Consider the following 12183-nt stretch of genomic DNA (forward strand, 5'->3'; position numbering starts at 1 on the left):
AGGAAAGAGTCCAAGCCAGGGCCCTCAAAGAGGTAAGTCCTCTTCCCTACCAGACACCACATCTCTCAGAAGTGGGTGTAGGAGGAAGTGTTAACAGGAGGAAGCGACCCAGCCCAGAATCACAGCCCCGTGAAGCCCACCCGCCAGCGATACAGTGTCTGTGCCCACGAAGGAGAGCACGGGATTCAGATCCTTCTTTCTACTGCGTTTCAGTTTCTCTAGCCCCTTCCTGTTCTGACTCTGTTCACCTTCACAAGGTAGAGTAACACATACAACAAAGAAAATGCATACCTTTCCTGTAGAGGAATTCAGAAGATTTCGGAGGAAACCAGAATTGTTGTTGCTTACAGGCGTCAAAATTGTGCTGTTAAAGGTGTGGAGGACTGTGCTGGATTTGCTCAAGGGGGGGAGCGGGGGAAGGCATTTGATTTCATTCTTTAAAATTGGCATTGTTGGTTGTTTTTCTAAAGACAAAATAAAAAACACCCAGATGGAAAAGCATTCAGAAAGGCAAATCCCTTACTAGTCTTCTATTAACAGAATTTCTTTGGAACTTGGTTTTAATTTACTGGAACCAAAAACCTTAAGAGAATTAATACCAATATATTACTGATTTAGACAAAGATTTCCAACTGCTATTAAAAAAATAAATATCCAATATCCAAGGTGATACTATGGTAAATGGTATTTTTTATTTGTTTGTCCCTGGTATACATGATACAGCTGATTTTTATAAATTAACATTGTAATTATCAACCTTGATAGATTTGTGTATAAATATAGATTCTCTCCGATTTTTCACAGGTATAGTCAGATTGTTTACGAACATCAGCAGTTTTATCTCTTTCTTTCCAATCCTAACACCTTTTTGTTTGTTTGCCTGACTGCAATAGCCAGGACTCCAGCACAGTGTTTAATAAAATAGTGAGAACAGGAATCCTTGTTGCGCCCAAACACAGAGGGAAACTGTTAAAAATGATTCAACTCATTAAAAAATTCAGTCATTATTTAGGACGTTTGCTGCTAGTTTTATTGCAGAAATTCATTAGATTAAGGATGTTCCCTTCTGTTTCTAATTTAAAATTTTTAGAAAATAATTATCAATAGGTATTGAATTTTACTTTTTGTGTCACGAGACTCTTTCCCACTTTTTTAATGTTAAAACTACACCTGCGTTTCTGAAGCCCTACTTGGTCACCCTGTATAATTCCTTCATTTATAATGTTAAATTTTATTCACGTTTAAGTGTTGTTTAGAATCTTTGCATGAAAGAAACTGATCTGCAATTTTTCTTTCTTGTAACATAGCCAGAAAGCAGAATCATCTAAATTCTAATCCAACTACCTGATTCCAAACCCATGTTCTTTATACTATCATCAAGCGTCTTGACCGAGGCAACAGCACCGATGAGAAAAATAAAGCTGAAGCCAGACATTCCAGTTTAGACAAAACAGGAAATATATACAGGGTAAGGAGAGAAAGGCAAAAGTCGCCACTGGAACAGACAAGTCTCAGCCCACTCCTTTCTTGCCAAACACAATCCCGACCTCACCCAGAGCTCTAGCATCAGCAAAAGTTCTCTCCGGCGCTGCCGGCTGCAAACACCTGCGTTTGTGTCAGGTCTCAGGGTGACTACGGGGAACCACTTTCCATTCCATGCGACTTATAACCACTCTGCTCTCACAAGAACTGAGGCTGCCAAGTCCCTTTGGGAACAGACGACAGTTCTCAGGAGCCCGTAGGAAACACTCACCCTTGTTTTCCTTGTTGACGTTCCCGCTGGTCAGGTCTGCCAGCCAGTTCAGAGGAGATGTGCTGGCTGGACAGGCAGGCCTCACGCTGCCGACCGGCTTGGAGGCAGCTTCCCCACCCGCAGCCGGTGGCTCCAACACCGACGGGTTCTGCTGGAGCACAGAACCAAGAGTCGATTTTTCTCCAGCTAACGAAGTCTGTGTTAAGTACAAAAGAGTAATTTTACACAAACTGAAAAAATGCATTTTCCTTTTCTTACCTTCTCTCCTAACTGCTCACCAGTAAGAGATAAATACTCAAAACAAAACCACCCAGCGGCCCTGGACATCACCACAGATGCAGGAATCTCGCGACAACAGAGCAGAGCCATGAGGTAGGAGAGCTTTTAAGTTTTTAGTTTCTGAGTGTTACTAGTGACAGTGTAAGACATGTTAAGAATTTAAATATAGCACGATGTCCACCCCCACCCTTGCACCATCATCTCATGCTCACTCGTATCCCTATCACTCCACCCACCACACTGCTTTAAAATGCCCACTTTGTGCCCACTGTGCCTGTGAACTCACCCCAGTATCCTACACAGGCACTCCACACCCAGCGGCTGAGTGAGTGAATGAACAAATGAGGCAGGGTAGGAAATACAGCTGTGAATTCAGAAGGAAATGGGATGCAAAAAAAAAGAGAAAATGCTCCTTTGATTTTAGCACAGTGTAGTAGGCTTTAAAATGTGATGAACAGCTCTATAAAGAACTCAAACATAAACTGGGAAAAAAAAATTGACAGAACACTCCACTTATTTTTCTGTCACTTAAAAAATTGCCTTGACAACTTAGCTAGTGAGTTTACACATATATAGGAGGGAAAAAGAATAGTCAAATTCCAGTTGCGGCCCCAGCCGTGCTCCACGTGCGATGTGACTCTGAGATGCCTGATTACCGGCACTGTGTGCTGTTCCCCTATGACTGATAAGGAAGTTGAAGCACATGTATCAGTTCACTTGAGCCAAAGTTGTGCAACTAGAAAGTGGCACAAAAAGAATTCAACTTCAGCTCAGACTCCAAAGATCACAACTCTTCCACGTATGCTGCCTCTGACACCACAGCTTTATAAAAACGTAAAATCATCTCTGGTTACTAAAAATGTGGGGTACAGTGTGGGATAATGATTGCTGGGGTGAGGGAGAGGAAGGGAGATAGTGGGGGAGGAAGGTATGATGCTGGAGGTGAAGGAGATGCCAGCAGGAAGAGGCACGTGAGCAACAAGGAAATGGACATTTTTTATGCTGAGTGATAGCTACGTAAAGGTGCATTTCAGTACTATTTCCTTCAATTCTTTATATACAGTATAGGTAAAATATATTTAGTAATTTAAAAAATGTTAAAGCTTATCTGAATAGTTTTAACTCTGTAAAACATGAGAAGTTTTAAAAAACCCATACAAATTTGATAGCAGCTTATTAGGCAGACTATGATAGAAGAGGTTTTTGCTTTTTCAAGGAAAAAAAATTAAAAGCCTACCAAAAGAGGCTACAGAAGAGGTCCGTGAAAATTGAGAATGAGTGTATGAGGCATCACATGAAACATATGAATTAGCTCTTTCCACTGACAGCTCTCCCCATATTCCTTTCAAATATACTACAGAAATCTTTGGGTTATTTGAAAACAGACAGACAACAATCACGAGGTTGGTGAATCTAGCATAAACAGTAATACCTGTTTTATGTCTTCCTTTGAGGCTGGCTTTGAAAAGAGTTTGAATTGCCTGTGTGAACAGGGACAGTTTGCCTTTATTCCCCATTTTGCTCTTACAGAATGAACAATGTCTCCAACATCATAGAGGGCTAAAAAAAGGGCACAGGCAAACATCTGAACAAGGATGTTAGGTACTTTCAACCTCAACATTACAAAGCAGAAGCTGATATTTCCAACAGGATAACTTTTTTTTTTAAAGCAGCGTTTTCTTTTAGGGCGCTCACACTCCTCCTTTCCATCCTAAGTATGCCTTCCCCCAAAGTGCACCATTTTCTTTCCTTCCACAAAACTGTAAGACCTTAATCAAAAGCTTTGGAGCATTATTTAATACATTTTTGGACAACTTATGGTACATACTAAAAGTAAGCAAGTAATTACACTACACAAAGTAAGAACAAGCTACCAGCCCTGTGAGTTAACCAAAACACAGGGAAAAGAGAATCGTTGCACCACATGAAATACCTTTGCCAGGAATGATCTGTGTAGGCATGAGGTTCTCTGGTTCATGTATCTGACTCTTCACACATCTCAGCCAAGAGAAAGTCTTGTAGGCAGCACCTGCAAATAACTGGTTTGTAGTGACTGCTCTTCATGGACTCTGGCCCCCAAACCTTCGGAAAGCCATCAACCATAAATCAAAGACAGGCTTAATTTAAGAGTGTAAGGGGCTTGGAGAAGAATCAAGTCGGTTCTCACCCTGTTGGCAATTCTTCCTCTTCATCCGGTAGCAATCCACGCACACTCCAAACCCACACCGAGGACACACCCAGTGCAGGTTGAAGATGGTGGTGTCACACACATCACACATTTCTCGAACACCTTTGACAGCTCGCTTCCAAGCAACCTGTCCTACAAAAATCAATACATCACTTAGTCCTGGGGAGGAGAGAGGAGCTGATGTCATCTCCCCCTTTCACTGGAGTTCCCACTAACTGCTCAGCCTCCAGAGTCCATCTCAAATGCCCTCCCCGCCACAAAGCTCTCCTGGATTCCTTCAGCACTCCCATGATTTTGTAGTTCAGACTCAGGCCTGTTTACACTGTATAAAGTCAGGTGCAGTTTTACTTCCCTCCAGGAGACTAAACTCCGCTCAAGCAGAATCCCTGCTTGGGCTGTGCCCCACCCCCACCACCCCCTCATCCTACCCTCCAAGGAGCTCAGCACACCGCTGGTGGGTAGAAAGTACTGCTGAGTAAATCAATGAAAAAAAAAAAACAGTGGTGGTTACACAAGCTGGAGTTCAGATCAGGGAGTGGCGGTTCTTCACCTTCTCAGTCATGAGACCCTCTGAGATTCTCTCCAAAGAAGGGAAAAAAACCTAACAGATACACACACCCAACCTTCAGTACATTGGTCAGGTTATTCACAGATGCCCTGAATCCACTCAGACCACCCATCCAAAACCCCAGGGCACTCAGAAAACCTGGAAGGAGCAGCGCATTAACTTAGACGGGGCACAACAGTCTAAAGTCAGTTCCTTCACAGGCCAGTGTCAGAAATTCGATTTTGTTAGAGCCAGGAGTGAAGAAGCGACAAAGGACTGACTCACACTAACCAAATATCCTGCAGACTGAGACACAATCTAGAATTCTACAAAGGAGCATTTTTCTGTTCCAGTGGTCATGCCTTGATAACTGGAGGGAGGGGCAAGGACATGGTACCCTCCCCCCAGCATGGACGAGTGCCAAACAGGGCATCAGAAAGCTTCCAGGAGTAAGAGCAAAGGGAAAAAATGTTTCTGGATCACAGAAAAGCCCAGTGTCTGCTGGCCAGAAGGCTGTTTCTTGTCTGTCTGTCTCTCTTCAACAAGACAGGATCAATACTGTCCTGTTCTTGTTCTACAGAGAACATCTTTTCCTAATCCAGTCAGTGGTTAATCTTCTTCCTTCAGACCAACCATGAAACAGATCACTAACTTCAGTTTACTTCAAATTAATCCAACTGCTGACCATCATTTCATTATCATGTAAAAGCTCAGTGCACATGCATAGAGCTCCAGGCATTTTACAGATGAGATTTTATGAACTTCACCTTGCTCACTGGATTAAACTGTTTCATTAGGGAGCAGTGTTAGATCTCTGAACCACCTATGTAATGATTATTTGTCACTGAAAAGACAGAATAAATGTATAAAGGTTGAGACCTGCTTCCTTATCTCAGGACTGGAGGGGACCTGCCCCCTCTAGGAAACCCTTGTGGTGGCATCTTTCAGTATCACTCAGAGAGAGTTCCTCTCTCCACCTGACCAGCTTGTCACAGAGGAAACAAAGAGGAACAGGATAACCAAATAGTCAAGGAGGAAAGGTTAGTTACATCTTCAAGGACACAGTTTCTTAATTATGCTCTTAAAAGACAACTATCTGTGTTTTTTCAACAATTCACAATGTTCAGACGACTCACCTTGAGCAAAGAAAAAATATCAGTAGTTTAAAACAGCCCTGCTGATTCAGGAGTGAAGCTACTAATATATTCCAAAGTCCCGTTTCCATACTCCAATCATCCACCTCTAGACCACTTACTCAAGGATTTTTCTTTAAGTCTATTACTTTTACTTAAATGTATGTAATAAGAAAACTTTTGTATCCCTACTGAAAATGGAAAACCAGCATCACTTGTCCTAAATAGAAGGTTACAGGGAAAACGAACTTTAATGCAACTCTTGACTTATCAGAGTCTCTCTCACCCCAATAGAGCAGAACGAGCCTAAAGCTGCTGGTTGCGTCAGTAGGACCGTGGCTGCCCTGAGCTCACATTCCCCAGCTCTGAATTCCTGCTCCTGGGAATGCCCCAGTTCCCATTCCTTGGACTCTGAGATATAACAGTATATATATTTAACCAATATATTATTTTTGTGCTTAAGCTAGCTTCAGTAGTTTCTGGAAAGTACAACCAAAATTCCCAAGACCAGGATGTGTGGATGTTTGTATTGAAACATACTTGGTTATACAAAACCTGAAAAGATATCTACCAGAAGAATGGAAAAGCTTTACTTGTAACTTTCAACCATTTGGGAAAGATAAAATGATAGAAGAAAGTATGAGACTTAAAAAGACAGATGACCCTGGGTGCTTCTGGCTGGAATCTCACTTGGAGACACACAGACGGAGGCGTGCTGTCCTCCCAGACAGCGCATCTCGGCTGTCATGAGGGAGTTCTGGCTCTAATGTGTTACCCATACTGGTCTCTGTGGTTTACCTGGTGGCCAGATTGATGTGAGTGCTCTCGGAGAGCAGAGGCCACTGCACATGCCCAGCTGGAACCTTCAAGTATTCCCTTGAAACCTTGACTCGAACGGAACCATTTTCACCTGAGCTTGCTCCCATACTCCTGCCTGGGACTCAGCCTTCCCGGACTCTGGTCCAGTAGGTCTAGGTTACAGCCTGTCCATTCTTATTTTCTTTGAGCTTTCTTGATTAAGAAACTTTTTCTTAAAATAAACCACCTGAGGCTTCACCCGCCTTTGCTGAGCCCACACTGATGGTAAGGCTATGCAAATTCCACCACCACCTCATCTTTTACCTTAACAAAAACGGAGTCCCACTCTTTTACTCATTGACACAAAATAAACCCCACAGATAGGCCACTGACTCTGATGAAATCAACAGGTAGAATCTGTTATAAAAGGAAAAATGCAATCTTTTTTACCAAAGCCATCCAAACTTCTGGGTGAAAATGAAATCCATACAATTAGGACTTAGGTGTCATTTAGAACAAAAATCAAGTTGGACTCAAAAATCCTACCCCCTAAGAGATGCTCTTACTGTGTGGCTCAATAGTTGACATAGCTTCCTTTTCAGAAATCACCATTTGACAGAAGTGGTCTCCAATGTTGGCCAGGATATACTTTGCTGTGTCCAAATCAGTCCCCACGACACTTCTGGTTAAAGGCAACCACAAGCCAATTGCTTCACTGTCATACTTGTTTGGTGTCAGGAAGCCCTCTACCCGCAACACGCCATGTTTGTTGAACTGTAACCTAGAAGAAGTGGGAGGAAAAAGTATGTTATAGACACAAAACATTGATTTACATCTTGTTGTTACTATTTAAATGTTATTTAGATCAACACTTCCTTCCCAGTTTTCTATAATCTCCATGGCTAATTACAGCCAATTGCTACTTGTAGGCAACATCCGTAGAAAGATTTTTTTTAATTTCCAAATTTTCCCCCAAAAGACATGGTGCGGGGGAGGGTGGTGGTAGGAGGAGGTGTGCTCTGCACATGAACCAAGATCTGCTCATACTGCCCCCAAGGGAAAGCTACTGAACCTGTCTGACTTGGGACTTAATTACACAGACAATCACAAGTCACCACAGAAGTAAACTGGTAACAGACAGAAGGCGATAAATAATCTGTCCAGATTTGAATAAAACTACTGCTTCAAGAATAATGCTCAGCAAGAGAAGACCAACCCCAGACACCAGGAAGCCATGAGCACATGGATCCCTGAGGCATTCAGCACTCCTTGGAATCCTAGCTACAAACTACTGTGCAAGCTCCTGGAATGAGAAGCAGCGTTAATATGGGCCTCGGTCTTTAAGAAGGTGGAGCAAAAAGCAGAGTATTTTCCCAGTACTCTCTTTCAACATCTTTGACATTTGAAATATTTTTCTAAGCTATGTATTAGTTTTGGGTTTATCTGTCAATCTGTATGTCAATCTAGCTGGAGACACGGAAGTAGACATAAAACACCCAGTTTTTGGCATCACTGGGCAGCTGCTGAAACTCTTTGAGTCTATGAGACACACATAAAGTTGTGCCTGAGAAAAAGGATTTGTCCAGAAGAGAGCAGAAGGAACTGGAAGGATATTGGGAGTCGCATTAACAGATGCAAATGTATTTCTAGGGGTCCAAAGAAGGGATGCACATTTTTGATTGACAGCCAAAATTAGAGAGTCATAATTCTCAAACAAATTTGGAAGCCAAGTCTAATGGGGAGGAAACAGCAAACAGGATCTGGCAACCGAGTTTACCATTGAAATCCTGCCCCCTCCAATCTCAACTACAGAATCTAATGAGAAACAAACTTGATGAGACTAATGCCAGCCTCAGTCTTCACTCTAAATATCAGGAAAAAAAAGGCTCTGCTTTTAAAATTGAGATATTCTTTTTACCAAAGAAGTGAGTTGGTTCTACTTTCTACCAGACTGGCTTCTGCTATGTAATACTAAGCAAAGGCATATTCCCTTCAAAGAAGTAAAAAACGGGAAAACAGCTAAGTCATAAAACCAGTGATTTCTATTCAGTCACAAAATAGTAGTTTTTTTAAAAGTTCCAATAATATTCGAAAGAAAAAACTAATCACCCCCTCCCTAAAATGCCTTTGAAACTTAAACCAAAACTAATCTCTCATCCAGTCCAGTTACACTTCTCACAAAGAGCCATAATGACACGAAACCGAGTTTATAATAGGAATACACAGGTCTGTACAAAGCAAAACAAAAGGAAACGTACCTACATTTATTTATTGCCAACACTTTCTGCACGAGTAACCAGTGTGTATGTACAAATTCACCGTATACCCAAAAACGCTTTTGTGTGCTCTTCAAAATAAATGCAAGCACTCACAAATGCATGTGCATCTTAACACATTTACCTGTGTAACAAAGAAGTCTCCAGGGAAGCAGACTAGAGCTGACCTTTACTGAGTACTTATTCAGAGTATGTATTAATATACAGGTAGACTAAGAGTTACACAGCTCTAAATGCTGCCCACATACTTCGTCCCAGTGCTTTTGCAATTTACTTAGGAATTAATGGGACAAACCACCATCTAAAAAACTCTAGTTCGTTAAATAAGCCGGAATCCGAAAGTTACCAGCACGGATATAATTAAGAGTCTAAAATATCTGTGCATTTAATGTAGTTGATCAGCCATATTTAATCTTAATAAAACAAAAGGGCAGGAGGAGAATAGGAAGAAATTAAAGTCAACACTTCTTTTTATAATTAGAACCAGTTGAGCCTGAAACTGCCTAGATTTCTGAGAAGACGTATCATATCTAAAAGCTCATCTACACCCAGAACAACACTGCTCATTTATATATATTTTAAAAACAAAACAAACAAAACTCCAGAAGGCTGCCTTTTTCTTCACTCAGGATGGAAGAATTTAAAGAAAATTAATATGTCTTAAAGAAAAAAAAAAGGCAATGTAAAAATGAAAGTTTTGGCCTACAAAATGAAGATTTTTTTTTTTTTAAGATATACCTCTTCCTGCCGGCAAAGGTACACAGAGACAGAAATGTCCAAACCCTGCCAGCGGACATGGATGCAGGTGCAACTTTCCTGCAGGGCAGTTTGGCAGAACTGAAGTATCAAAGCCTTAAAACACACATAACTTCTGACCCAGCAATGTCACTTTAATTCTTCCAAAGTACATAATCAGAGATTGTGGACAAGATGATCATTTCTGCATATATTTAGTGGCAAAAAATATATAATCTTAACACCAACAAGGGAATTGGTTAAGTGAATTCTCACACACTGTTACCATGGGTCTTGCATAGTTATTCAAAAGTATCTGCAGAAAAGTTAACATGATCAAGTGGTTCCTATTGCATCCTGGGAAAGTACGTTTTGGGCAAAGTAAGATTCAAAACAGTATGTACAACACAGCAAGGAGGTATGCTTGGACACATTTTATAACCACATCAACACTAAGATGCACTGAAACATTAACAGTAGTTTTTAGGGTTTTTTAAAAACTTCAGCATTTTTCTATGTTTGTTACTTTTAGAAACAGAAGTTTATATTTTTAAGCTTCTTTCCAAAACAAACAAACAAACAAACAAACTAAAAAGGAGAATGGGAAGGAAATATGTAGTAAGACCTAGATTCCTAAACCCACAGATTAAGAAGTGTGACCTCTACTCTGCAGCTTTAGATGTACCACTGATAGAAGGGGCGGGTAGCGCATTACAGGGCTCAGGCTACCTGAGCATCTCCCACAGTGCCTCACCTCCTGAAGTGGAAGAAACGGCAAAACACGGGCGAGTCTTTCTGCTGCTCCTTGTCCTTTCGGAGACTGTCCAAGCGGCACTCCCGGCACTTGGGCAGCTGCGCGACAATGTTCACACAGGAGTCATCCTGGACAAAGGCCTCTCCACTCTGCTGCAGCTTCTTGAGTTTGGCTGGGTCTGTCAAAACGGACTTTCGGGATGGGGCTAGAAAAAAAGATGAAAGAAATGGGGACCTCAAATTTTTAAAAGTCATTATCAATATTTGACTGAATTCTATTCACAAGGTCAGTTTTCCCAAAGAGAGAACTCCTCAGTTACTGGTTCAACTGCAATTTCTAAAAATGGCTTAACAGAAGGTATTTATCAGAACAGCTGGAAGTTGTACTCTCTTTATAAAATACTTCTCATTTGGTGAATCCATTTGGTAACTTAAAACCCCAAATTCAACAACCAGACTCACAATTCCAAGTTGGGGCATACTTCTATTCATAACCCTAAGTAAGAGAAATACTTCAGGAAGATTTTTCCAAATCAGATACTTAATTCAAACTCATTGCAAACTCAATAAACACAGGACCATATGGAAGTCATTTCTGTCTCTTTTCACACTCAAAAAAAGGCTTGTTTAAGGTATGTTTTCTAAAGAACTCTGCAAAAGCTAACCATTCTAAATATAATAAAAACCAAACAGCTTTCCTGTATAGAGCCCTTTGTCTGTAAGAGATAGCTTCAGGGACAGACTGGGATTTCAAAATGTAGAATAGATAAACAAGATTATACTGTATAGCACAGGGAAATATATACAAGATCTTGTGGTAGCTCACAGTGAAAAAAAAATGTGACAATGAATATAGGTATGTTCGTGTATAACTGAAAAATTGTGCTCTACACTGGAATTTGACACAACATTGTAAAATGACTGTAACTCAATAAAAAAAATGTTAAAAAAAAAAAGAGATAGCTTCTATATGAAAACGAATATATGTATGCATATGCATGACTGGGACATTGTGTACACCAGAGATTGACACATTGTAAGTGACTGTACTTCAGTTAAAAAAAAAAAGTTATCTTCTAAAGGCTTCCAAGAGATGCTGCTTGACCCTTGACATATCTTCAATTTCCTTCATACATATGTTCCATTCAAGATTAAGAGTATTGGCTAAAGACAGGATTTTGATTCTAAGTAAATGCATGTTTTAAGTTTTAACTTCTAATGGGCAGGAGAACTTGAAAGGAAATGTTAACATGGTTCCTAAAGAAAAAGTAGAGACGTAACAGGAAAGAGCAACCACCGTGTCAGCACAAATAACACAGAAGGGAATCCATTTATAAGCCAACAGCCTTCATAAGTGGACCCTCTGCATCCATGGGTTCAGCCAACCGCGGATTGAAAATACAACACAATCTGTGGTCAGCTGACTGCAGATGCAGACCCTGTGGACAGGGAAGGCTGACCGTACGAACTTGCACATTCGCAGATTTGGGGTATCCGTTGGGGGTCCAGGAACCAATCTTCCTCGGGTATCGAGGGACAACTGTATTTCACATAAAACCAACAGAAAAGACCTCTTCTCAGGGTTTAAGGGTGCTTAGAAGAGGAAAGTAGATTCTTAGGCAAGCAAAAAACAAAAACACAACTTCTGGGGAACCAGTTGAGAGACAGGTGGGAGAGGCTGGTAATCAGTCTTGGAGGAAATTGGAAGAAAGATCTAAAAT

At 41.0% G+C, this 12183-nt stretch overlaps 1 protein-coding gene across 2 annotated transcripts in view; it reads right to left on the minus strand.

Annotated features, from left to right (window-relative positions):
- KDM3A (lysine demethylase 3A) overlaps positions 1 to 12183 on the minus strand; it is a 47721-nt gene that overhangs the window by 11185 nt on the left and 24353 nt on the right. The window contains exons 11-17 of one of the 2 annotated variants that reach the window (XM_032469786.1): positions 10464 to 10668; positions 7308 to 7479; positions 4200 to 4347; positions 3966 to 4061; positions 3465 to 3592; positions 1754 to 1949; positions 292 to 464 (exon numbers count right to left, since the gene is read on the minus strand). In XM_032469786.1, coding sequence (XP_032325677.1) covers positions 292 to 464; positions 1754 to 1949; positions 3465 to 3592; positions 3966 to 4061; positions 4200 to 4347; positions 7308 to 7479; positions 10464 to 10668 — 1118 coding nt within the window. Of the gene's footprint in view, positions 1 to 291; positions 465 to 1753; positions 1950 to 3464; positions 3593 to 3965; positions 4062 to 4199; positions 4353 to 7264; positions 7480 to 10463; positions 10669 to 12183 lie in introns of both variants that reach the window. The other variant, XM_032469785.1, reaches the window with a different exon arrangement.

The sequence above is a fragment of the Camelus ferus genome, chromosome 28 (assembly GCF_009834535.1).
Source record: "Camelus ferus isolate YT-003-E chromosome 28, BCGSAC_Cfer_1.0, whole genome shotgun sequence".
In the NCBI taxonomy this organism is placed as follows: Eukaryota; Metazoa; Chordata; class Mammalia; order Artiodactyla; family Camelidae; genus Camelus; species Camelus ferus.